Source organism: Gadus chalcogrammus, chromosome 9, assembly GCF_026213295.1.
Source record: "Gadus chalcogrammus isolate NIFS_2021 chromosome 9, NIFS_Gcha_1.0, whole genome shotgun sequence".
Classification (NCBI taxonomy): Eukaryota; Metazoa; Chordata; class Actinopteri; order Gadiformes; family Gadidae; genus Gadus; species Gadus chalcogrammus.
In genome coordinates this window covers 9,891,467-9,919,033 of record NC_079420.1, presented here as the reverse complement: position 1 = coordinate 9,919,033, position 27,567 = coordinate 9,891,467, and the positions used below count along the sequence as shown (strand labels likewise).

Sequence of the window (27,567 nt, the reverse complement as noted above, 5' to 3'; positions counted from 1 at the left end):
TCTGCCCCTTTAATCAAATCAATGACACAACCAATTACCCAATTAACCCCCACACTAATTAACGACAGGGAGCAGCCAGGAGGAGGGTTTAACTGAAGTGTGTGTGTGTGTGTGTGTGTGTGTTCTGTTCTCTGCAGGGCTGGGGCGGGGTGGTGTCAGAGGTCTTCCTCAGCCTGCCCTGCCTGCTGGGTGCAAACGGATCAATGCGTCTGGCCGAGACCACCCTGGGCCAGGAGGACCGCTCTGCGCTCGAGACCAGCGTCACCTCCCTCTCCGACCTTATGACCAAGCTGAGGCTATGACCGCTGCTCCAGGACTCCGCTGCTATGACCGCTGTCCCAACCCTAGCGGCTAGCAGTTAGCACCAACCGCTAGCAGCTAGCACCAACCGCTAGCAGCTGGCACCAACCGCTAGCAGCAAGCACCAACCCCTAGCCAGATCCTAACTAAACACGGTGCAACTCTACCAAGCGAGACCCAAGCCAGCATGTTCCTGGTTGGTGTGTTTCACCAAACTGGGTTGAAGAAGACGTGTTGGGTTTCCTGTGCCCGCCAAACACTAACAAAGATGCAGTCCATGAAGTTGTGATATAACAAATGTTTTTTTTTAAACACGGGTAAATAATGCGAATGCTGTCTTTTTCCTAAATTATGTATTTTTTCCATTGTCATCTCATTCATGAAGAATAATGCAGACAAAATGGATGTAGAAAAATGTTTAACAAAACTCAATATTTTACCAAAGAGAAATACCTTGACGACCTTTGACCTTTTGCACTTTTACCAGACAGGTCCGTTAGAGGCTTAGGTAAATGCATACCTCATGAAAAGGATATCTCCCAGAAAATGTAAAGATACACTAATGTTGAGGTGCCTTTTCTCATATATCCCAACTATATATTTGTCCATGACAAAAGGTGGAAGTGGTGTATAGTATATAATACTAATTAAGTGCAATAAACGTGAGACTTTACCGTTGTGCTTTTGTGGGATGGGAAGAAAACGCAGCCAATAAAGTTGTTCTTTTTTAAAATAAAGTTCATTGAACATCTTTGCACGTTTGGGCCCAAAACACAGTTTAAAGCAGCCTTAAACCAAACTTGCTCATCTGGCCCAAATCACACATCAACATCACTCTAAAACAGTGCTTTTAATTAACTGCAGTTGAATCGACTGATTGGATCGAAGGTTTTGGTGTGAGTGAAAAGTCAAGCAAAGCTGATGTACAGGAGAAGCAATTCAATGAACAGAACAAATTACATGTCATGGCTGAACTTCCATTTCTCAGTAAAACTTTGCTTGTTGTGATTGCTTATATGAACTGAAACGGTTTAAATGACAGTTTTTGAAATGAACAGTCTCCATGGCTCCATGTACAGCACCAAGTACCACGTGTATATACAATATATATGTCCTATTTATATTCCTGCCGTGTGCATTTAATGAGCACAGAAATGGTGTGCGAGTGTCTGTTTCAAAACAGCACTTCATTTAAACATTCCCTTTAAAAGGATAACCAAATGCATAGGTCCGAACAAACTTTCTGAATCCCAGTTATCTGCCCAACTGTTCAGTTTTAGTGTTACATAATCGTCAGTGCCACCCTAACGTTCTCCCCATCTCTTTGACTTGTGCCTCTTTCCCCACTAGATGGCACTACGGTTCTGTACATTGAAAGGACACACTACACTAGGGTTTGGGCGAAGTGGTAATGACTACATCCAAATTTGACCTGTGTTCACCCAGTCCTCAGTGTAGTCCTATTCTTACCCCTGCATAGGCTTGCCCTAAATCGACAACACAAAATATCATAATCTACGCCGCGATATGTCCTGAAGAGTAGCATGGAGGCTGTTGTATACAATTCTGAAGGTATGATATAAATAAACAAGCAGGACAAGGTGGACGCACTGAAGAAGAAACCGCCACGGTTATAAAACATGGGTCCACTTTCCGTCTCTTCGATCTGTTGCGACAGAGCTGCAGCAGCGAACACCCAGGATATCCTGTCTGATGTCGCACGTTTTTTAAGACTAGATGTGAACACTTTGTGCCTCTCGCTCTGTCGTTTGATTCAGCAGTTAGACGTGTTGATCTGTGTTAAGGGTCACCAAACGTCCCTTTGCAGATGAGGAGTGGTGAATTGCTGTTGTGAACTAGCTCCGTTATACAACTCAAACACGACTTCAGTCGATGCCCTAGCTGCAGGCCCAGGAACTGAGCCAGGGCGAAGATACTCCGAAGCCCTCGAGTTAAGGCGTGCTACTCGTTCTCCATGTTAAGACACTTTGTTGTTACCAAAATAAAAAAAGAGAACAGATAATTGAGGGTATTGGCTGAATACTGACTAGGGCTGGCATAGGATTTCCTGGTTCCAGTGTAATGAAAACCACATTGGGTTGAACACATTAACCAGCAGGGACAAGCCAATGTTGCGTGTGCGTCTGTATTCCTGAGGCATTGGGTAACAAAGAGACAACGGTTTTAAATACAATTTAAAGTTCAAGTGAAAGAATGTACAAAAAGTCTAACTGCCCTTAGGAGACGATGGAAGAACCAAACAACGAGGTACGAACCAAGTGAAAAGAAACACGTTATTCAACACAAAATGAATAAAAAGAAAAATACTGGCCGTACTTGAGCCCTTATCTGTTCCCGAATTAACAATGTTCTTTGTACAAGAAGCGACCGACTCTGTAAAGCTTGATGCTTCAGAGAACAAACCCAACGTTCACGGCCGGTCCGAGAGCCGACTCAGAAGGTCACTGGTTTGGGAAGCTGCTGTCCCTCTGCGTGCATCCTGTTAAAGTCTGGGCTGGACCGGACCCCGAGCCCCAGCACCACGGGCCCCTGGGCCGGGGGCCGAGCGTGCCCCGTGTAGAGCAGGGGCGCCGGGAACACCGAGTGGCCCCTGGGGCCCCTGGATGTCGTCGTCAACGACGACGAGGCGGCGGCGGCGGCGTCCCGCTGGGCGTCCGACAGTCTGTGGCAGCTGAGCTGGTGCGGGGGGGAGGGGCGGTCGGCGAAGCAGGGGGGGGGGGGCGGGAACACGGCGTGCTCCACCCAGCTGTCCTGTCCGTCATACGCCGGCTCCTGGGGCAGGAAGGGGAGGGCGCAGGGGGAGGGCGGGAGCAGGCTCGACCACGACGACGACGGAGGGGAGGGGGGGGAAACGGCGGCCGGAGGGGGCGGGCGGGGGTACGTTGCGGGGTCGGATGGGCGGCTCCCGTCCGGGCCGAGCCGAGGGGGCCGGCCGTACGACGACGCAAGCCCCTCCTCCTCCGGCGTGGAGCTCAGGGCGGGGCCCTGCGGGGGCGTGGCCCCCAGGAGCCTCTCCAGGCCGCGCTCCTCGTCCTCGCCGTCCGTCAGGTTGTCGTACTGGGAGGCGTTGGAGGGCCGGCGGGCCCCCGGCGGGGCCGGCACGCACAGGGACACCGGGAACATGGTGGGCTTGGACGACGACGGCGGCGGCGCCGCCAGTCGGGACGAGGATGAGGGCGGGAACGCCGGGGAGAAGAGGGGGAGCGGGGCCCGCGGGGGGGCGAGCTCACCCGCCCGCCCCAGGTTCAGGGTGGAGGGCGGCGTGGGCCGGCGCAAATGCGCCGGGAACGACGGAGGGGGAGGGGCCGCCGCCGGGGGAGGGGCCGCCACGGGGGTCTGGGGGTGGAGCTCCTCATAGCACATCGGGGGAGGGGGAAGCTCCGGGAGATCCTCCTCAAGCAAGGCGAGGGCCTCAGGAGGAGGAGGAGGAGCCTGGTACGAAGGGGGAGGCGGCCAGTCCCCCGGTTCCTCCTGCCCCGCGCCGGGGGGGCCTCCGGGCCGGCCGTCTTTCCTCCTCCTCCCCGCCTTCACGTCGCACGCCGCCGGCCCCCCCGGCCCGGGTCTAGCCACGCCGGTCTTGGCTGGGATGGGAGGGGGTCCGGAGGGCCCCGAGGCCGGCCAAGGGTCAGGGACCGGCTTGTGAACGACGACCGAGTCTGGGGAGGGCAGGACTGGGGGGAAGGGCCCAGGAGGGGGGCCGTTGGACTCTGGAGGCCTCCCAGGAGGAGGCTTCTGGTCGTGGTTGACGGTGCTGGGGGGCTCGCTGTGGTGGTGGGGGTCCTGGGTGGAGGGGTCCGGCTGTAGGGGCAGCAGGAGCACCGGTCTCTCCAGGCCCAGGGGCTGTTTGGGCAGCTCTTCTGATTTGGCTGAAAAAGGGGGAAAGAGGAGGGGTTGATGAGAAGGAAACGACAGGAAACACAAGAGGGAAACAACAGGAAGGAAACTACAGGAGCACAAGAAGGAAAGGACAGGAAACACAAGAAGGAAACGACAGGAAACACAAGAAGGAAACGACAGGAAGGAAACTACAGGAAGCACAAGAAGGAAACGACAGGAAGGAAACTACAGGAGCACAAGAAGGAAACTACAGGAAGCACAAGAAAGAAACTACAGGAAGCACAAGGTCCAAAATCGGTCCAAAAAGGCACTGGGTTCGATGGCCAACGTACACAGGCCAACCTGTCGGCATCCTACAGCAAGCTGTCCCCAACCCCTACCTGCTCCTTAAAAACATGTACCTAAATGCTCTGCTTTTGACCATTTATCAGACAAACTCTCATTCACCGCTGAATTGAATGAAGTACCTGATGCCTGAAGAAAATGTTTTCCTCTGTAGGCCTGGGAATGCTTAATGGACTACATTTATACAGCGCTTTTCCATCCAGTGGCCACTCAAAAGTAAAACGCTTTATAACACTGCCTCACATTCACCCATACACAGCGACGGCGGTGTCAACCACGCAAGGCGACTGCCAGCTCGTCAGCAGCAGTCAGTCAGGGTGAGGCGTCTTGCTCAGGGACACCTCGACACTCGGAGGAGTCGGGGATCAAACTAGCGACCTTTCGGTTACCAGCCAACCCGCTCTACCCCCTGAGACACATGCCGCCCTCTGCTTTCTCTCGGGGCGAAGGTCAAGTGATTTCTATCGAATGGTGCTCTCCGGCCCGAGTCAGACGGTACCGGGTCAGGGGTCAGGGGTCAGGGACCGACCTGGAGGCGGGAGGTCCAGCTTCTTGCTGCGGAGCTCCTCCATGGAGGCGTGCAGCTGCTCCACCACCGTGTCGTCGGGCAGATAGAAGGACACGCCCAGATCCTCCTGGATGAACTCCCGGAGGTCCTCCAGCTGCAGCTTCAGCAGCCGCTCTGATTGGACACAAGAGGGAACACACAGCCAATCAAAGACGAGATGGGAGGAGCGAAGGCATCAACAAGGAAACGACCGCCGGGGGCGTGAGAAACATGAGTCCTAGAGTCAATGAACGCCAAAAGATCTTGTTACACCTCTAACGGTTATAATATGTGTAATTCGTTTTTTTTTTGTGAGATCAATCAACCAATGGAGACGCGGCCCGTGATGCGTGCAGCCAATGGAAAGTGAGCGTGCTCATCCTCTATATTTCTGCACGGCAACCGGCCCTTTGCATTATGTAAGCTTTCCGCTAAGGAGTCGGCCGACCGAGAGGCATCGCACTGAGGTGGGGGTGAGGGAGAGGGGGGCAGACCGGGAGATGTGATGTCATCAGTCTTGTGGAACGAGCAGCCGGGCTCTCTACGCTCCACAGAATCCACCCCTGTCTCCAGGACACGACTGTGTGCCAGTGTGGAGTGTGTGTGGATGACGGCTGGTTGAAGCAGCCTCACGAGGCAGGATGATTGGTCTACCCTCACCAGGGCACACAAGTTAAACCAGCCATCACACCACACACACACACACACACACACACACACACACACACACACACACACACACACACACACACACACACACACACACACACACACACACACACACACACACACACACACACACACACACACACACACACACACACACGAAGACCCCACCATCTCCTCAGCCTGCTTGTATCCTTATGCTAATGTTGGATTGTCAACATTGGTAGCATAGAACACACTTCGTTGAGCTGTACTATATTTGTGGAACTTAAGGAATATAGAAAATGTTGGGAGATTCAGAAAGCACTTTGTTTTGCGCTACCACCAATCCAAAAATAACCCTTCATTTAAACACAAGGTTTGTGCAGCACTAGACATTTTGTCTCCAAATATTTGACCGCATGCGTTGATTCTTCTCAGCCTTCGGATAAAGGCGTCCGCGGCCAGCTGACTGAAGGTGGAGTAGACGTGGTGTAATAGGGGGGCCCTACGGCCAGCTGATTGAAGGTGGAGTAGACGTGGTGGTGGTGTAATAAGGGGGCCCTACTCACTCTTGTGCAGCTTGAGGGCGGTGTAGGCGAAGGCACTGAGGACCTTCTCCCCCTCCAGCATGTAGACGTCCCACAGCCGCAGGGTGAGGGTGAACGGGGTCTGGGCGAGCAGAGAGTCAGTCACATCAAACCGGATTGTCTTTGTGCAAGAACCGGACCACTGCATACAGTCTCGCATCGGACCAGTCGCTTACCAGCTTCCGCAAAAGACTCAAGACTCACTTGCCCAAAGTTCACCTAGAATCTGCATAGCCACCCCCCTAACCCCCTCACTAGCCCCTTATGCACTTATTGTATAATTTACGTCCACGCACTTAAAAATAGTACTTATCCTTGCTATCTTTGTTGTATGAGGGGAATGGGCTAACCTAGCAATTGTTGGTGTGTGGCACTTCTCTGAACATCCTTGCTGTACCGAGCGATAGATGGATAGATATATACTGTACAGCGATATATATTGTCGGTAAATCAACAGAAACTCACCCTGTCGATGAAGCACTGGAGGAACCACTTGGTGGTGTAGATCCCAGTCATCATCTGCTCCTTGTCCTGTGGTTGGAGGAGAGGGCTCAGCCAGGGGTATCAGACATAACATAAGACCGTAATGCTCCGTCAACCCCAGCAGAATCTGGAGGACGGTAATGCACTAATAAAATCATTGGTTTTACATCATCATCATCATCATCATGATGGTGATGATAACCAGGTGTTTCTTCTGCCTGGGCCACATCATCATTTCATCATTATCATCAGCATCATCACCGTTATGGACACTATGATGGCTGCTCTGCAGGTGTTTCATCAGCCTGGGCAGCCTCATCATGACATCATCTACATGACATCATCATTGTCATTAAAGCTATGACGATGCTCCCATCATGACCTCATCATCATGACCTCATCATCGTAATTAAAGCTATGACGGTGCTCCCATCATGACCTCACGTCATGACCTCATCATCGGTATATAAGGTAGAACGGGGCTCACCAGGTGTTTCTTCAGCCTGGGCAGCATCTTGGACAGGATGAGGTCGTGGTGGCTCTGGAAGCGCTGCAGTTTGGGGAACCCGGGGATGAAGAACCCTGCGGAGGACGAGATTCAGTTTGAACAGCCCTCAGATTCACAGGTAGGAGTCCTAGCCTGCGTTTCTCACATGCAAGGAATACAATGGAGTAAATATTTCTCCAGTGACACATGTACACTCTGAGCAAACCATTACTCGCCGATCAGTGGAGGGAGGGAGAGAGGGCGAGAGACAGAGAGGGCGATAGAGGTCGAGAGAGAGCGAGAGGGCGAGAGAGAGAGGGGGAGAGAGAGAGGGAGGGTGAGAGAGCGAGAGGGCGAGAGACAGCGAGAGGGCGAGAGATAGGGTGAGAGAGACAGGGTGAGAGAGACAGGGTGAGAGAGGGAGACATGCGATACATGCTGCATTAGGTAGACTTAGCCTGCTACAGGCTGCATGCTACATGCAGCAGGCTACATCGTGCTACATGCTAGGTGCGGTAGGCTTACCGTGCATGGCGTGCTTGGTGTTGGTGAGCAGCTGAGAGAGGGCCCAGAAGGCCTCCTCCTCGTTGAGGAACATGAGGAGGATGGCGGCCACCTGGCTCATCCCCTGGCAGTAGCTCACCTCCTGGGGGAGGAACCACCGCCGCAGACAGGTTAGCATGGAGCAACCACACACACACAATTATTCATGAGGGGGCCAACACATGCATGTCTGATGGGCTCTGAAATGAGGAGGGTGGCGGTACCATCAGTACCTCCACTGAACTTACTGTCCTGATATTTATCCCCCCAATGATATTATTCATCCATCCATCAGGGCCAAATAACGCCCTTCTCAAGTGGAATTTGGGTTACTGCAGTTTTTTATAATTTTCCCACTTATTATGAGCCCGTCTTGTGGCTAATATCTGTTCCGATAAGCAGTTGTTTATTGTGCTACCGGGCAGAGCTCCCAAACAGCCCTACATGGCAGCAGAGGGATAGTATTAACGAGGTTACAGGGAGGCTAAGCCAAACATTCTCCAGATTCTTTCCCTTACAGTGTAAAGGATAAACACGCTCTCCTCCTCCATCCCTCCCGCTGACCCACTTACCCACGGAGCCCGGGAGAGGAGCTGGTCGGAGTACAACCGCACACGGACCGCCTCCTCCTTCCCCCGCCCCACAGGAACACGGGCATCACACGCACACACAGGCTCACACACACCACCACAGAAGCTCACTCAAACACCCACAAGCTCACTCACACGCACACACGCACACACACACAGGCTCACACACACACACACACACAGGCTCACACACACACACACACACACACACACACACACACACACACACACACACACACACACACACACACACACACACACACACACACACACACACACACACACACACACACACCTCTGATGGGATCGGACCACTTAAGGGACCCGAGATCTAATGACAGTAATTTAACTCCATCAATTATATTACATCTATTCCGTTCAGACAATTCTCACACGATTATCAACCACTCACGGCGAGATACAATGTTAATAGTAAAGGCTGTTAACAGCCAATTCTTTCTCCATTATCATCAATAATAATTGACTGTTTAGGAACCAGAGCCATTCTAGTATTTATGTAGCATTTGAAAATGAAATGAGTGTCAAAACAGATGACATTACAGCATCAGATCACTAGCCTGCTACACATTAAAGCCCTGATGGTCGGCAGGGGACTTGATTCAAGCGCTAGCGACAGCGATACCAAATCAATACCGCGTTGGTGGTGGATGATGTCATGGCTGCTCCAGCCCCGTCCCCCACCCATAGGGCATAGGGACTCTACGGCAGCACCCAGCGTGGAACGGGACAGCCCATACCGGCGTTCACCAGTCGGTGCACTTTGTTCGACATCCTGTGTGATGTTTCGCCTGATGTTCACAACCAGCCGCACGGCACAATTCATAGCCGACAAAACCACATTCCTCAGTCATTCTGCAAACTGATTGAACAAACGGCACTGTAGTACTACAGATACTAAAGGCATGGTCATGTAGGGTAGCCTGTAGTTCTATAGTACAGTAGTACCTGCTAGTACTACAGTACCTTTAATACCTGAGGGTAGCCTATAGGAAGCCGCCTGCTGACCAGAGGGCTAATACAGAGCGGTAGGGCGGGGGGACATCAGCGACCTGGGCTCCAGTCTATCTGTGATCAGTGGGGGCCGTGTCACGACATGGAGCGTTACAACGGGGCTGGACGTGCCTGGCCCCCACGCCTCTGTGTGCCTGGCCCCCCACGCCTCTGTGTGCCTGGCCCCCACGCCTCTGTGTGCCTGGGCTCCACCACGCATGAATAAAACATCTGACCAGGGCGGCAGGGCGGGACCGAAGGGAACCGGAGGTGCTCAGAGTGTCCTGCTCCTCAATCCATTATTCAGCCCAGGAGGAACCAACACTGATGACGATTATGTATCACAGACGCACACAAGGGGGGGACACACACACACACACACACACCTTCACACCCACTCACCGTGTTGTAGACAGAGTAGGCTGCAAGGACATGAAACAGGGCCTGCTGCCTGCAGAGAAAATTAAGAAAGAAGAGTCTACATTATTTCAAACTTTCTATAAACCGGAATCAAACTATTTCCGACCACTGCCGTTTCAAACATTAAACAACCACACCAGGGGATATGAACTGGTCCTTATATCAATGGCTTCCCAGTCAGTTGAAACACATTCTCCCACTATAGTGTCAACTTTTACACAATGGGATTATGCACAATGGCCACCAGTTCACATCCTGTGTACTCTGAACAAATGCTGGCTTTCACAACATTGTTCCTTTCCTCCGATTGGTCTGCCCACTCTGAATGTTTAGCCCATCACAGAAGAGCTTCCTCCAGTATTGATCAGGGCGGGTGTAATGCTGTAGGGCTTCATATCCTCACACACCATCACTCCTCAAAGAGAGAAGCCTGGTGCAGCAGTTAAGTACCATGTTAACCTGGTATGTTGAAAGGCTGTGTGTGTATGTGTGTGAGAGCGCATTGAAATGCATATTTGCATGCACTGACAAGCATCCAGCAAGCAAACAGACCAGACAATCAGGGTTGTTAGTGTCGGTTTCAGTTAGCGCTAAGCATCTGAACTCCCCAGGGGATTGGGTGTGTGTCCCCAGAATGTTTTGCTGTAGTGCGAGTTTGTGTGTGTGTTTGTGTGTCCCCCCAAAGTGTTTTGCTGTAGTGTGTGTGTGTCCCAAGAGTATTTTGCTGTTGTGTGTCCAGCTGTAGAGTGTGTGTGTCCCTAAAGTGTTTTACTGTATAGTGTGTGTGTGTGTGTGTGTGTGTGTGTGTGTGTGTGTGTGTGTGTGTGTGTGTGTGTGTGTGTGTGTGTGTGTGTGTGTGCGCGCTTTTGTCAAGAGTGTTCCACGGTAGAGTGATTGTGTTTGTGTCCAGAGTGTTTAGCTGTAGAGTGACTGGACACCATACAGATGCTGATCACAGCCCATCCACCCTCTAGGCTAGCCCACAGATGTGCTGCAAACGCAGACAGAGGCAGGAAGCTGGCCTTAAATAGGTCTCTGTTTCGGGGACGGGGAGCAGGAAGGAGCAGCTTTATGTGTGTTTATATTCATGAGATTCACACCTGGAGAACCAATTAAGGTCCCCGGCAAAATAGAACTCCATCGCTCAGAGAGCCTTGGAATTGGATTTGTGGCCAAAGGGGCTGCAACAAGTGATTATTTAAGTCCCATTTTCAATGATTAGGTTCTTCACAGGTTATCAAATCAGCTTGTTTTGCCCGACGTGCAGCGAATCAAAACTACCATATTACTTTTATCATAATCTGAAACCAATGCGACCAAATATTGTGTATACTGTAAGCCGCAAATGATTGGCCTATTTTTACTTGCATAAATAAAATAATGTTAATTTCATAAACATAGCGAGTGCAGCGCTAGTGCAAATAAACATGCCTTCGTAAAAGCTTAGGTTAGAAGCTGTACCATTAATTTTCTTTAAGAATTATTGTTAAAAGAGGAAGGTCATTATTTGTTGGCAGTTTTGCTGTGGCCAGTGACACTGTGTTGCTGTGTTGTGCTGAACTTCTTAAACGTTCTGTGCGTGAAGGCTGTTTCCGGGGAGGCTGCTGCGGCTTGCTGAACAGGAAGTTGAGTAAACCTTTGAAAGGCAACAACTCCCATTTCGACGGTATCTGTGTGCATGCGTTCTCGTGCAGTGTATCAAGGTGCGTTTCCTCCTGTTTGTTGGCCTCTTGTCACCCAGCTCTGGCACCTCTTTTGCTATACATTTGTAGTGAGCTCACACACACACACACACACACACACACACACACACACACACACACACACACACACACACACACACACACACACACACACACACACACACCTGAAGACCCTCCTCCTTAGCGAACATCTCCTCAGCCTGCTTGTATCCTTATGCTGATGTGGGATTGTCAACATTGGTAGCGTAGAACACACTTCGTTGAGCTGTACTATATTTGTGGAACTTAAGGAATATAGAAAATGTTGGTAGATTCAGAAAGCGCTTTGATTTGCGCTACCACCAATCCAAAAATAACCCTTGATGATTCTTGTTGATTCTTCTCAGCCTTCGGATAAAGGCGTCGGCGGCCAGCTCAACTTTCATGAGAATGACGTTTTTGTTGAGGCAGAGACATCTGACATGTCCTCGACTCATGATAACTACACCACAATGCTCCCACCATCCCTCCCTCCATCTCTCCCCCTTCCTCCCTCCCTCCCCAACAGCCACCTCCACGTACGCAGCCTTCAGACCAGACAGGTGTTTCCTCTACGTTTTATCCTTCCTCTAAAACAGTTAATCCACTTCCAATGAAACCCACTGGGAGGGAAAATGCACCTCACAGAGACATGGCATGTCTCTATTTTAAATAGGAACTGTCACACTCTGCCATTTCCTAATAGCGGTCTGCTCGTTAAATAAACCGTAGTCAACGAGCCAGGGAACACTCTCAGTGAGCTGGACCAGTGGCGTCCACAGTCTAGTGGGCCGGCCTCTCTTTCAAGGCCCTACTAGCCTAGGTAGGGGTAGCGGGGTTCGGAGGAAGAGGGGGGGGGGTTCGGCGGTACGGCATTGGCTCTTACATGACCCCGAAGCGCTCCCGGAACATGATGTGGTTCCGGAAGGTTCTGTTGACGTCCAGGTCAATCTGCTTGATCTCAGTGGAGAAGCTCCGTGCCTGCAGCTTCATTTTCTGGAAAACGAGGGGGTAGGGAGAAAACAAATAAAAAAAGTCTACTTTATGTGTATTTATTTTTTCTGCATTTCATATCCAATCCCAAGCAATAGTATTTACCGTAGTTTGACTTTAACTCCAGTACGTTTTTCAGATTAAGGGTTTTTCAATTTCAGGATTATCAGTAAATTAATGGTCAACGGACTGCATTTATTTCGCGCTTTTTTAACCAGTGGCCACTCAAAGCGCTTTACAATATGGCCTTATATTCACTCATTCATGCACACATTCACACACCGACTGTGGAGTCAACCTTGCAGGGCGGTGGTGACCAGCAGGGCCTGTGGCTGGTGCGTACCTCGTACTTCCCGGGGTTGTCCTGCTTGACGCGGTCCAGGTCCAGCAGCAGAGCCCAGGCGCGGCTCCTGAGCTTCAGAGGGATGCCCTTGTAGACTCGCTTCGCCATCTGACCCCAACACAAGCAGCTCCGTCAGACACGTTCTCAAAACGGATTTAAGTGTGCAACACACACACGCACGCACGTCGCATACATGACAAAATAGATCGACTGGAGGGGAATGGGGAACAGAAATAAAGAAATAGACATCGAGTGCGTTTTCGGTGGCATTGATTTTTCATCAAGTTCACACGTCTCTGATAGAATGCAGAAATGTAGGTTGTTCTAATCCTAGCTATCTTTGTTACATGCGGGGAATGGGTTAACCTATTGCTTGTAAGAGCTTGGCACACACAACCTTACTGTACTGACAGCAATATATTGTCATTTCTCTTTCTTCTGACAAATGTTCTTATTGTAAGTCGCTTTGGTTAAAAGCGTCTGCTAAAGGCCCTGAATGTCAAATGTAAATGGATGTACTGCATGCATTTGGCCTGAATGGAACATGTACAACTACACCGTTAACACTTATAGGGGGCCATGACAGACTGGTGTAAAGGATTTCCTTTAACTGTATATTAATTCTCAGGTTCTGTGTCTCGAAATGCATATCGTTTATTATTATCATAGACGGAATGGACCAGGCGTAGCCCGTAGTGTCTAAAACAGAGGGTTTGTTTTGCAGCGTGTGGGAGTAAGAGTCAGCGTGTTCTCATCAGGGTTCATTCATCACACACACCTTATCGCTGTGTCTGTACTTGTCCCACTTCTTCCCCATCTTCACCCACTTCTCTGCACGCTCCGCCTCCAGTTGGTTTTGCTAGAATTTAGATAAGGATTCAAAAGTTATTCTTCAAATAAACAGATTTGTAACTGAGGTGAGATACAGATAGAGTGAAAGAAATTAAATTAGCGTGGGTACCTTCTCCTCCATGGCACTGGGTCTGGGCAGTTCCTCCTCACTGGGAAGGAGAGCCGAATAACCACATTCACAGCATTAGAATTAGATCCAGGTTTGATTCATATGAAATACTATGTTATGTTTAAGGTATCGCCCACTGAACGTAATAAAATCCCTCTGAATGAATACATGATGTACTATCGCTTCAGGATTGTTCATGAATTAATTTTATTCATCCTTCTATATCCAGGTGGAAATACATTTAGATAAACCATTTATTGTGCCCATGGATGGGCAGGTCAAAAGGGCAGTAGATTAGCACAAAACAAACACAAACGATCATAACAAGGGATGCAACTCAACGCATGGCTGAGCCTGACCAGCAACAACATCCAAAATAGGTTGTAATTCATTATTTTCTTTCACTATGCCCACTTTCTTATTTGTCCTGTGTTTTGACTTTGTTTGTTTTAGTTTTCTGATAGGTTTCTCAGTTTTCTGCCCTGTATTATGGTAAATGCCAATAAAGGTTATAAAAACCAAATAACATGTTGATGGCCATGCAAAAAGACCATCTGGAACGTTGACAGCTGCCACTCTGGGTCTGCTCAGAGTCTCCTGGGAGTGTTGGTGCTGGAGCTCAGGTCTGACACTGCTCTGAGTCTTAGGGCTGGAGCTCAGGTCAGACTCTGCTCAGAGTCTTAGGGCTGGAGCTCAGGTCAGACACTGCTCTGAGTCTTAGGGCTGGAGCTCAGGTCAGACTCTGCTCAGAGTCTTAGTGCTGGAGCTCAGGTCAGACTCTGCTGTGAGTCTTAGTGCTGGAGCTCAGGTCAGACACTGCTCTGAGTCTTAGGGCTGGAGCTCAGGTCAGACACTGCTCAGAGTCTTAGGGCTGGAGCTCAGGTCAGACTCTGCTCAGAGTCTTGGTGCTGGAGCTCAGGTCAGACTCTGCTCAGAGTCTTAGTGCTGGAGCTCAGGTCAGACTCTGCTCAGAGTCTTGGTGCTGGAGCTCAGGTCAGACTCTGCTCAGAGTCTTAGAGCTGGAGCTCAGGTCAGACTCTGCTCAGAGTCTTGGTGCTGGAGCTCAGGTCAGACTCTGCTCAGAGTCTTAGTGCTGGAGCTCAGGTCAGACTTACTGCATGAAGCCGAAGCGGTCGGTGACTTTGTAGACCTTGTAGTCTGCATCCTCCCAGGGGTCCACGCCCTCCTCCCTGCCCTGAACACAATAACAAACATCCTATTTATATATATATTTCACTATAAAAAATAAAGAAAATGGAAATATTGGTGATTAGGATAGGCTTTTCTGCCGCTAGGCCTAGGCGCCAGGACCAGATAATTATACTGCCATGAACTTGTATAAAACATTGTGAAAACAAAGACTTCCATCTCCCCAAAAGGGACTTTACCCCACAAATCAATTCAACACATCTTTGGAGGCGTCTTTTTCTGCGACAACAGATAGCATATTCTAACCCTGGGTGATGAGGTGTCCTTCCAGGAACAAACCTTGTCATATTTGGTGATGATCTCAGCACGTTCCTCTGCTATCAACGTCTCAATGTCCTTCTTCATGTCAGACGCTGGTGGAAAAGGAATGACACGGATCAATCACACCATCAGATCAAGACGACGTATTGTGATGACTTCATAATCACCCAGTCATGCACACATTCACACACCGACGGCGGTGTCTGCCACGCAATGCGACAGCCAACTCGTCAAGAGCAGTTAGGGTGAGGCGCCTCGCTCAGGGACACCTGGACACACAGCCAGGAGAAGTTGGGGATCTAACTTGCATCCTCCCGGATACCAACCAACCCGCTCTAAATCCTGAGCCACATGCCGCTCTCAAAAGTTACACTCATAATTATTAAGCAAAAGAAAAAGGAAAACCAACTGACTCACAATACTATAAAAAGCTACATTTAACCCTCATCAAGACTGGTCAAACCTCCTACTATGTCAATCTTTGTGGTAGGACTCAATGGCAGATAAAAGCTAGATTGGCTTTGGAATAATTCCTTGATGCAGAAGTCATGAGTTCCACGAAATGAAGGTAGATAGGTCGATGGCAGCCACAAGATTGTTTAGTTTGAGTTTGGGTAATGTAAATGTTTCTTTACTCTAGCAAACTGTCCTTCACATCCTCAGACAGGAAAGCGAGAGCGAAATTACACGAAAGAGCCAAACTAACACAACCCACTCTTGGTAATAAACTGTACACCAGGTTTTCAGCGTGAGGGGAGTGTGTAGATACAAACATACTTCAAGTCAAAGTGCTGATGTGCACAGTTCACACTCGGGACACTCACTTAATCAGTCAATCAGATGTGGATACGTGTGTACATGAGTCTCTCAGCAACTGTTTACATACGCAGCTGCTTCTTGCGTGTGTGTCGCCTAGCATGACATCATAACCAGAAAAAAATCCCACAGGAAAAGGCAGTCATCGGCGACCCTCCCCCCGCCCCCTCCTTCCTCTTCAGAAGGCCCCGTCACACACCCACACCCCTCCAGTCCGGCGGTCTAGTCAGCCACAGAGAACATGCTCACTCAACCTATTGCCACAGCAGAAGTTTCAGAGCAGAGAGCTTGCCATGCCTCATTGCCCACCCCCTCCTCCCTAATTGTCAGATAAGCATCTCAAAACACTCTTCTGCTCAAGCGGCAGCCATGACCGCCTGTTTGAGAAGCTCTGGCCAAGTGATTAACGTGTAGGTCAACTCATGGCCTATAGGTGGCGCACTGTGGTAGGATGCAAAAAGACCAGTCTACCGTTCCTTATCAACGAAAATACAGTTTTCTTTGTTCACTTAGGATCTCAGTGGCTAGTGCGTCTGCAAGTTACATATTTTAAGAAGGTCTTATTGTACCAAATATGGATAGTTTCCACTGCTTGTCGCCAAAGATCTCAGGCAATGTCCTCACCCATGACTTGAAACCTAAGGCTTCTTAACGGTTTTCAAAACAATGATGCTAGACTCTAGCCTATGGTCTGATATGGTAAATATCAATGTCAAACAGTATGCTATGTCTGGCCCTCAACCAATCGACTTGTGGCATGCCCACTACTTGCGTGTGAAATTACAGCATAACTGATATGTATCTAGTGGTTGGGGTGTTTGACTGTCAGCTGACAGGTTCTGGGTTCCAAGCCCAGTGTCCACAGTCCCCCTGAGAAAGAAGCCCTAACACACACACACACACACACACACACACACACACACACACACACACACACACACACACACACACACACACACGGTCTTTGTTATAACACACACCAATCATGATCCCAAACATAGTACGGGGGAAAGTTCTGACCTGTTAAAGATTCAAACCAGGGTCTTACAGTTGGAGGTAATTAGGCCAATGGTCTCCTAGACTGGGTCCTCTGTGAGTGAGTGAGTGCCCCACTGATGTAGCAGTACTATGGGGAGGGGGGGGGTGGGGGTGACCTCACATAGGACCACAACAAAGGGTGCTTTCATTAACATTTGTCCACACGTGTGGCCGTCCATGCCCCAAATGCACCGCCCAGGCATTGCTGCCATTCCTGACCAACAGGTGTGTGGCGATACCGGCCTGGAATGGTCTGTCCTGACCCGGTAGTAACCGCAAGCCGACACACTTTCAGAGGTTCAGCTGGTTATTTTAAGCCTTTTATCTGCATGGGTAGAAAGTGTAACAATGATATATAAAATAAAACCCCTTCTCTGTGTATCCTGACCTACAAGCACATACAGGGTACGACGATACAAACTGCACTGTCGACTTCAACATTTGCCCGGTGAAGATAACCGAGCATTGGGGAGAAACGCACACGGCCCTTCTTTAACAAAGTAAAGTAAAGTCATCATTCCCAGGGAGCAGTTGTGTCTGTTCACTCCAAAGAGCAGCTGGAGCGTCTCCTCTCTGACAGGTGGTCTCTGAGACCGACTGGGAACAAGCGCGTCCACTCGGCTGTTTTCCTCTGCCCTTTGACTCCCCTCGACTTCCCCTTTCTCTGTTGTTTTCTGCTCACACTATTTTGGGTAACAGTCGGCCGCCTCAGCAGAATGATCTGAATGCCTGTGTCTTTCACCACGGAGCTGCGTTGCCTGTGGCGTACACATGATGTGTTTTTTGGGGGGTTTTCAGATGAAATGGCCTTCAAGGATGGGAAAAAAGTTTGAATAAAGGAAACTATCTAGAAAAAACATGTCAGTACTCTTTTTAGAATCTAGGTCAGATCAAGATTCCTGGGATCATTCATCTAAATTCTAGATGATTGATTGATAAGTCTTTCTAGAATCTTTCATCTAGTTTCTAGCTGAATTATTGTATACATCTTTCTAGAATCTAGATAGGATCAGGATTTATAGAATCATTCATCTAGATTTTAGACAAATGATGATATTAATCTTTAGAGAATCTAGCTAGATCATGATTGATAGAATCATTCATCCATATTCTAGATGCTAGATGAATGATTCTATAAATATTTCTAGGATCCAGCTGTGATCAAGATTTATAGAATTATTAATCTAGAATCTAGATGACTTTGCCCAACCCCAGACTCAGAGCCGTCGACGGTCTCAGAGGGATCCGTCCAGACAAGCGGGCCTGACTTCAAGGACTTTCTTTGTATGAGTGAGACACTTTGCCTCATTTAGCTTCAGGATTAGGGGCTGAGAGACATTTTTAATCACTGTGCTGCGTGCTGAGGCTGAAAAGGTCGACACGGCCTCGCTCGGAAGAACCCAGTCCACCGCTTCCTGTGGTGAACCGAGTGGCACCAGTCACCTAGTGCCACCTAGCTACTGATCCTACAGCAGAAAATGCACATAATATTTGACATCATGATCGGCAATGTTTTAGTACAGCAAAACAAGTGGTTTTGTGTGGAGCTTGTATGTTCTCCCAGTGTTCAACTTCACCCCAGTTTCCTCCGGGTGCTGCAGTTTCCTCCTACACCAAAATAAATCAGTGTTAGGTAAATACTCCTGCCGTTGCCCTTGACCTAGGCAGTAGCCCTGGAGTTGGTCCCCAGGCACTGCACTGTGGCTGCCCACTGCTCCCAGTGCTGCTAGCGATGGTTAAAAGCTCTAGTGCGGCTAGTGATGGTTAAGTGCCAAGATCAAATTTTGTGTATCTTGTACTTGTGCAAAGACAAATAAAATAAACTCTTTATAAACATGGTGGCGCGCTGCGACGGGGGAGCTCGTTTGGACTCCCCGGTCCGCCAGGTCAAACTACGGGTAGCCCCATCCTGAGCGGGAAGCTCGGTTGGTCTCAGGAGCTCCCCACTTCCTCCCAAACAATGAGTCAGAGCGCTGGTGTCAAAGGCTGAGCGGCCTCAGACTAAGCATGTTCAGTGAAGTAGGGAAAACATAGCAGTTGGCTCATGAACACAGCGCTCTTTACAACCGTCTTGTGGTTAATAGACTGCATTTAGACAGCGCTTTTCTAACCAGTTGCCACTCAAAGCACTTTATGATATTGCCTAACATACATCCATTCATGCACACATTCACACCCCGACGGCGGAGTCACCCACGCACGGCGACAGCCAGCTCGTTGGGAGCAGTCAGGGTGGGGGGTCTTGTTCAGGGACACCTCGAGACTCGGCTCGTAGGAGCCGGGGATCGCACTTCAACCTTCCGGTTACCAGCCAACCCCCCTCCTCCTGAGCCACATGCCGCCCATTGTACGCGAGTCAGCAGCAGAACCAGTCCCCTGCCTTCACGGAGGTTCCCCCGCCATGTCTATTCAGAGAAGCCTTGGATGGCTGGTTTAATGTGTTTAATGTGGGGTCCACGCAGACAGTGAGGCACGTGGTTAAAGCTGCAAAAACAGGGTGGAGGAAGAGGAGGAGGAGGAAGACAACTGTATTAACGTCCCGGGCCGAGTGGGCAGAGGCACACATCTCCTAAAATACATCCCACCTGAGAGAACAAGGCGAGTGGAAACTGGTCGGTGTCCAACGCTGTAAAAGCGCTGATCCAGACGACGACTGAGCCATACAGAGAGGGACGAGCACATGGCGCTGTGTTGTGGTTACGAAACGTAGACGTTGGGATTAGATGCCGCTTCCAAGAAGTCAGTCAAAACTTATTCATTTTAACTGAGATTAATGTAATATCCACAGATAGGAATGATGACGTTATTCTTTGATTTTAAAGTTGTGTTGTAAAATTCGAACCTAGTATGTAGGAGTTCATTAACATACATTCACACCTCTCGAGGAGAGAGCAGGAGCAAAGAGTCACATCTGTATCCCTGTGCACAAAAACATGTTTGGAAATCCCTCCCATATCAAGATGTTCCAAACGCCATTAAGCAGATGAAGCCATCCCTTTGGTAGAGATGTGAGTGAAGTACGACAATTTGAAGCCGCTTTGATTCACAGCTTCTCTCAGTTCAGCTGCTTGCAGGACGCAACACATAATTTCCTATTCTCAAGCCAACCTTAACCAATAATGAAAAGTACAACCATGGCTGCAGGCAACACATTAACAACCTTCAATTAAGAACTATTATCCAGTAATTGTATTAAAAAAGACAAATCTGCAGCTATGCCTTAGTTCACTGTAATGCGTGAAGAATATCAGACTTTTGACTTTCCCACCCATGTGCCCTGATTTCCACTCCTTCAGACTTTAGTTAATCCTAATCCAAGAAGCTGATTTAAACACGGGATTTGGGTAGATTGATAATGAAAGTGGGCAGGAAGAGGCAACAGATAAACTGAAGGTTATGGTATGATCTTGACTTAAGGATTTAAGTCAAGATCATAGGATGAACTGGTTACCCATGGCCACGCATTTAAGACACAAATATAAAACCTTTCTTTATTCCACCAATAATCAGCTGATTGAAGATCATGTTTCAGTTTCAACCTTAATATAGAAATGCTGCAAAGAATATGCTTACTGCAAACCAGCTTCATAAGCTTGAAACGAAGTGTGAAAACACCCATTGGTCTCCCTAACACATCGGCATGTGAAGTGTGATGATCAGCTCTGCAGTCTGCAGTCTGCATCCACCACATTCCATCCCAAGACATACATCGCATTCCTATGCATCTTAATCTGATCTGAATTCCTTTGAATGGAGTCTCTAGAATGATTTGATATCTTTAGAAGGTTTGACTGTTAAGAGCAAGGATGTACTGAGGGGGAAAGACCATCCAATCAAAATCATGCAAATAATAGAGAAGGACGGAAATAGCAGCCGGCCCTCGGTTGTTCAAATGTCTTGAAACAGTGGAAAAGTCAAATGGAACTACAAATAGAAGAGAATGAGACAGAGGGTTACAGACAGAGATAAAGAGGACAGAAGAAGACAAATTTGAAAAATTCAAATAAAGCTGTCAGACATGGCCATGGAAGGGAGGTTGACTTCCGATATTGTGTAGGCAATAGTCCGATATGAGAGCAGGTTAGGGCTGTCAAAACGAGATCTGGAGTTCATCACCAGCGATCTAAAAAGGACCACAGATAACACAGCCACACGTATGTGGAGTGTAGAGCAGCTTCTGTCTACGGCTCAGTTCCACATTCAGAACAGATACAAACCCTGCAGACCTCAGTTCAGTTCTACGTCGGACCAAACTTTATTCCTATCCTCATGTACCATCCTGTGAAGTGAAACAAAGGCATGGTTGGGGGAAACAAATCAAGGGGGCAGGAAATCCAGGAAGGCCGGTCGGAGATGTGCGACAGTCATCCCATTCTTCAAACAGAAAAGCATGGAACCAGGATGGGGCCGTATAGGAAGAGACGGGTTGCCCCACTGGTTAAGTACGGGCTCAAATGTAGACTGGAATTCACATTTCTATATATGGCCTTCAAAACAAACCAGCCATTTATTGTTCTGGCATAGAGAATGCCGATCTATAATCTGGCCCTCGACATGTCGATCAGGCATCAGTAGGTCTACCAGGACACTGGGTTCTTCTCAGCCAAGATGTTTGAAAGGTCAGGGGTCCTTTAAGATCACGACACCAGGGCCCAATCCCAGTGTCCGGACTCACAGACTTTGATGCGCTTTCTCGCAAAATTAGGAAGGTAAACAACAAAACGACGCTACAGTCAATGCGCGACCACCAGATGGGAATTTTGGCCTTTTTTTAGTGAGGCGGATCATTTGGATCAGCTCACCAACAAGAGCCTGCTCTTTTGGCTCCCAAACGGCTCTTCATATTACTACTTATACCTTTTATAATAATTCAGCCAAATGTAGCCCGTTCTGAATTATGATTAGTATATGTAGGCCAATAATCACCTACATTTTGCAACACATCCTTTATACTGAAGTATTCAAAAGTAAAAAAAATATTTTCTAATTATCATTAAATTGCTATAGCCGATCGTTTTCATTCCATTTACAAATAAACAAAAAAGCGTCAAAATGAGAATTCCCAAACCGGATATTGCCAGCAACATCTTTGTCATTAAAAGTTGTCAAGGTAACATGTGCTCTTGTGAAATGCTGTCACAATATATACCTATCTGAGGCCATGTGCTCTCACACACTTACTCACTTAGCATCTGAGATCAATTAAGTCCTTGAGTCCTTAGTCATTAGTCCTCAGGGCCCACTTTGGGACTGGGCCCAGGAAGCAAGCAAGCGCATCTGCCAGAAACCATTATTTCACAGTCCATTAATGCAGCTATTGATATCCAGATTAATTGTTCAATTCCTTCTGCCAACAGAAGGAACCAGAGCCCAACGTGACGTCCTCAATCCAACAACAATAATGACCCGTCGGCTTTGACAGGGTTTATAAAGTGTTGTGAAGAATTCTCATGAGTCCGATTTCGGTCCTGGTCCTGCCTTTCCTTGTATTCCTCTTATCTGTAGTGTAGTATGTTCACCTAGACGCTGCATAGCCTCCGCCCTTACCCCCACCCCTCCTACACACTAATTGTATGTTGTACGTCCTTACACTTAAAAATAGTACTTAGCATTGTGTAGCGTCTAACCCAAGCTATCTTTGTTTTATAAGGAGAATGGGTTAACCTAGTGATTGTTAGTGCTTGGCACTTTGTTCTTTGAGCATCCTTACTGTACCGACAGCGGTATATTGTTGTTTCTCCTTCTGCTGACAAATGTACTTATTGTGAGTCGCTTGGCATAAAAGCGTCTGCTAAATGCCCTTAATGTAAAAGTCTGTGTTGAGTAGTGGGAAACGGCCACACGGGAGAGGAGCCACGCTAAAGCAGAACACATGGAAAACAGAGGGACTGAGAATAGCTCTGTCCCTAAGGGCGTCCACGCTCCCGTATCATTTTCCAGTGCTGGCGACTGTGCCACTGTGTTCAGCGTCCCATCGACTCCTCTCCACCGACTTTAAAAATAGGAAATAACAAGATGGAGACAAGTAGAGGAGGTCATGCCTTCTGGGAGACCCCCTCCCACCGGCCCTCTTCCTCCCATCTGACCCAGCCTGAGAACCCAACATCCACGTTCCCACTGCCCGCCTCGCCACCTTTAAAGAAGGAAAAACATGTCTAAACATAACAAAGAAAACACAATGCTGCAGACACTGGCGACTGCAGCCACTCTCTCTCTGTGTGTGTGTGTGTGTGTGTGTGTGTGTGTGTGTGTGTGTGTGTGTGTGTGTGTGTGTGTGTGTGTGTGTGTGTGTGTGTGTGTGTCCCAGCTTTTGGGACAGTGAGAGAAAGGGCATAGAATGCAGAATAAGGTATATTCTACATTCTATAGTTTAACACTATAGTTTAGGCAACTCAGGCAACGTTTGCGGCACCACCGGATGCGTTTTTTTCCGCAGCGCGACGCGTCACCATTGACTTTGTATTGTTTACGTAAAAGTGTGGCGCAAAACGGAATGCGTTTAGGACAAAAACAGAAAGTTGAAGCTAGTGAACTAGTCACATGCTTTGGTGGTTAGCCTGAAGAGAGGGGTGGGATTTTATCAGTTGGATACTAAAGAAATTGACCTTACTCTGGCTGGGGTCTCAACATTTGCCTTAAATAAGCTTTAATATTGGGATACAAAATAGGAAGCCCCCCCCCCCCTCGCACTCCACTATAGCCTGGGATCTTTCAAAAGAGAAGGGACAACAACCATGTTCTGTAACACTTCAAAGGTATTCTAGGGATTGTTGAAATAGTCGTTTGTCTGTCCAAAACCAAAACGCTCAAATCCTGTTTGCTACAAAACACAGTGTGCAGACAAGATGGAGGGAGAGGGGGGTAAAATGATTCGCTGTGACTCATTCGACTTTGACACACTTGGCAATGTTGTTCGGGGTAAGATCCACTAACAAGCCGCTAACATCCAGCCTAATGCAGAAAAACTAGAAACCACAAACATGCCATTAGTCCATTACACCAGTGAGCTACGGCTCACTGTTCCACTGACAGATCGTGGGGAACAGACCGGGCTGATCCACAAGGAAGTTTAATGCCCGACTGCCCTTTTGCTAAGAAAACAAAACAAAACAAACAGATATCCTGCAGCTGCAGCAGCAGTCCCACTGAGCTGCACTTCGGTTGGGATTTCAACCAAGGCACCCCAAGCCAAGCATCCAGAGCCCCGGTCACACATGTAGTAACAGCATAGGGGAATGTAACGCATAGTGGTGATTTGTGAATGGAAGCTTGTAGCAAAATGGAAATAACAAAAGGATGACTATAATGGCAACGCCAGTGTGGTGTGAATGGAAGCATTCCGTTCCAAAAGAGGAAAGGCGAGTTTTCCATGTACGCAGAAACTGCTACCTTTACCACAAAAACATGATCCGCCAATTACGGTATGTGTGTGTGTGTGTGTGTGTGTGTGTGTGTGTGTGTGTGTGTGTGTGTGTGTGTGTGTGTGTGTGTGTGTGTGTGTGTGTGTGTGTGTGTGTGTGTGTGTGTGTGTGTGTCAAAACAATAGCACATGTGCTCTTGTTCCGACTGCCTGCCCTTGGAGACATTATCAATTGATAATGATAACGGCAAGCTCTAAATCTTTCCATTAACAGTTTTACAATTCGGTTTGTTTTGGTTGTACCTCTTTAAGTGAATGCTATAAATATGTGTGATGGCTGCACAATAAGTCAAAGACTTTGCCGTCTTTCAGTTTTGCATGGCCTCACTATCTGCTGCTTTGTGACACCCATCGCAGGGAAGTCTTTCAGGCGGACAAAAGACCATTTATGCTTTTCAAAAAACATTGAATGCAACTAAAACTAAGCCAAACCGAGGCGGCATTTTGGTTGGCTTTTTTAAATCTTAACGCTGACATGCATGTGCCTAATCAATCTTTACTCAAGGCACGTCTTTCCAGACAGACGCTATATTCTGTACTTTTTGTGGGCATGAAGTTACAAAAAAATATCTTTTGCAGAAGTTGGATGAAGACAAAGCTAACTTGTACAGGCCTTCGAAGCCCACTTGCTATGAATATTTTGGGAGGCAAAGTGAATACATTTTTGGCGGGATAAGTGTAAATTAAGTAAATGAAGAAGGAAATGCTAGACTACAGGTGTGACCGGTCACAGGCTGTCGCATGAATGAACACACAACTCTGTCCCACGTCTTTATCACTTCCTACAAGAGCTTTTTAAGGAAGTGATAAAGCGATTACCAAAACGTAGAACTCATACCTCAGACTAGAGATTCTAGCTAATTGTAACGACGAGGGGCACTTCGTTTCTCCATGTTCATACATGCACCGTTACAAATGCCAAGCACCAGCTCCTCACAGCCTGGTTCTGAGGCCTCTGGCTGGGCTCCATATTTACAGATCCAAGCAAACACCTTCACAGTGTAGACGGCCACTGGTGGGTTTGAGTCATACTGAGTTAGTGTTAACACACGGGTGATACCATGCTCCTGACCTACACTCCCCTTAAGAAGACCTTTACCCTGCTCCTATACTCTCCTTTAGAAGACCTTTACCATGCTCCCCTTTAGAAGACCTTTACTATGCTTCTTTGGCAAAAATACGGCATGTTTGACCTAACCATATCAGATTCTGTATCAGAGAGCTTCTCCGATACTGATACCCCATTTCATTTCACTGGTACGAGATGGGGCGCATGCAGTTCTAATTTTAGCACCGGCTCTGGTTAAGCTGTAAGAGCATGCAACGACTACCTGGCTGGTGGTAGACTTTCTCCCATACAAACACACACGTTTTTCCCTTCTCTTCATGGGTCTAGCGGCAGGTTGACTTAAAAGGAGTGTCGAGGTGTCCCTGAGAAAGACACCTCAACTGCTCCCGACGAGCTGGCTGTCACCCTGCGTGGTTGACTCTGCCGTTGGCGTGTGAATTTGTGCATGAATGGTTGTAAGTCGCTTTGGATAAAAGCTTCGGCAAAATCCCCTAAATGTAAATGCAAACGTATAATGTGTCCTGCTCAGCCCTTTGAGACGGCCGCTTGAATAGAGGGACACACAAATACAATTGATGTTCATTTTGAGGAAAAGCAAGCACAGCTGTAGAACAATGGACCACGACCAGAGGCTGATTAAAGCTGGATCCTGTCAGAAATCACTGTTTTCCCTCAGTCTGTGGAGCCAGACACAACCGGAGACCCCCACGCCCCCCTCCCCCTGCAGGGATAACAAGAGAGCCAATGGAAGACGGCCAATTAGCACCAAGCAGGGAGACCAGCATGGCATGAAATTATTTGCTGACCAGTTGCTGGTGCTGGCCTACATTTGAATATCTGTACAGTGGATATACAGTGTGTGTGTGTGTGTGTGTGTGTGTGTGTGTGTGTGTGTGTGTGTGTGTGTGTGTGTGTGTGTGTGAGAGACCACTGGCTTTTTAATTTCTACTTACTCATCTGAATTAAATGCATATATGCAAAACGTCCCATTTAGGAAACACACTCCCCGACACAGGCTACAAACACAAAATGAAAATAACCCCAGGAAATCAATAACACACTGCACGACATGGAAAGACTATCTCCATCGATCATGAGTACACCGTTTTCACTCGTACATGGTTTTCTGAGAAACGTCCTGTCACAAGGTTGGCTCTTCAAAACACTGGGAATGTTCTTCATGCTTATCACAGCGACTATACAACTAGACACCGGCGCTCATCACTAAGAGAAAGTCCTTGGTTGAGTTACAGTGCGGCTTAAGTGAAGAACACAAACGAGGACGCGGCTGGGATAACAAATATACGCTCTGAACGGCATCACAGCGCTGACACGCTGCGGGTCTGCAGGCAGAGACAAGATATGTACGGTACCTTTCAGGGTCCACTTTTCCTCTGCGCTGTAGGAGCAGAATCCAAATCCACTATCCTCTCATCATTTCTTCGACGGCTTCTCTAGTACTTGAAGACCGGACCACCTAGCGTCCTAAGCTTCCTCTCTCGCTTCCGAGATGGGTTTGAGTGAGACGATCCCCGGACGGCAGCAGCTGTCTGCAGTACAGCGCGCCGCCGCGTAGTGACGCGCGCGGCACCACCGGATGCGTTTTATTCCGCAGCGCGACGCGGCACCTTTGACTTTGTATTGGATGCGTAAAAGTGTGGCGCAAAACAGAATGGAGGACACAAACAGAAAGTTAAACACGTGTTGGGGTCTGACGGAGCTCTGGACTAACCCAATACAAAGGTTACAATCAATTACATTATGAAAAACGGAACTCTTATCGGAATTGAACATACACGTCTGTCTCTCACCTAGTGGTGCTCCTGGAAGAGCCCAAGTTTTCTAATCCCATCAAACCGTAGAAGGAAACACTTCCTTACGTGCAATTAGATGGTGTTGTCAGTGTCACCTCACCCG

The 27,567-nt window shown here is 48.3% G+C and overlaps 2 protein-coding genes across 3 annotated transcripts in view; one reads left to right on the top strand and one right to left on the bottom strand.

Moving 5' to 3' along the window:
• Window positions 1-1,113, top strand: part of LOC130389477 (ubiquitin-conjugating enzyme E2 variant 3-like) — a 3,048-nt gene extending 1,935 nt beyond the window's left edge. Inside the window, exon 4 of the mRNA XM_056599280.1 lies at window positions 138-1,113. Within this exon, the coding sequence (XP_056455255.1) occupies window positions 138-302 (165 nt within the window). The 3' untranslated portion in view covers window positions 303-1,113. The remainder of the gene's footprint in view (window positions 1-137) is intronic.
• On the bottom strand, window positions 14-27,567 carry si:dkeyp-19e1.3 (USP6 N-terminal-like protein). 2 transcript variants are annotated; one of them, XM_056599274.1, is made up of 15 exons: window positions 27,462-27,565; window positions 27,024-27,284; window positions 15,326-15,399; window positions 14,953-15,032; window positions 13,838-13,877; window positions 13,655-13,735; window positions 12,877-12,984; window positions 12,427-12,536; window positions 9,802-9,850; window positions 7,781-7,901; window positions 7,256-7,350; window positions 6,751-6,816; window positions 6,268-6,367; window positions 5,033-5,185; window positions 14-4,187 (listed from the first exon to the last, which is right to left on the bottom strand). In XM_056599274.1, exons 3-15 carry the CDS (start codon window positions 15,389-15,391, stop codon window positions 2,755-2,757), a joined length of 2,502 nt encoding a protein of 833 aa, XP_056455249.1. In that variant the 5' UTR covers window positions 15,392-15,399; window positions 27,024-27,284; window positions 27,462-27,565; the 3' UTR covers window positions 14-2,754. The 2 variants fall into 2 exon arrangements, with proteins under 2 accessions (XP_056455249.1, XP_056455250.1); XM_056599275.1 differs by lacking the exon at window positions 27,024-27,284 and having other exon boundaries at window positions 27,462-27,567.

Coding starts and splice junctions, on each gene's coding strand:
- si:dkeyp-19e1.3 (XM_056599275.1), bottom strand. CDS start 15,391: ATGAAGAAGGACATTGAGACGTTGATAGCAGAGGAACGTGCTGAGATC. Junction 13,878..14,952: donor GACCGCTTCGGCTTCATGCA/GTAAGTCTGACC, acceptor TCTCCTTCCCAG/TGAGGAGGAACTGCCCAGAC. Junction 12,537..12,876: donor ACAACCCCGGGAAGTACGAG/GTACGCACCAGC, acceptor CTCGTTTTCCAG/AAAATGAAGCTGCAGGCACG.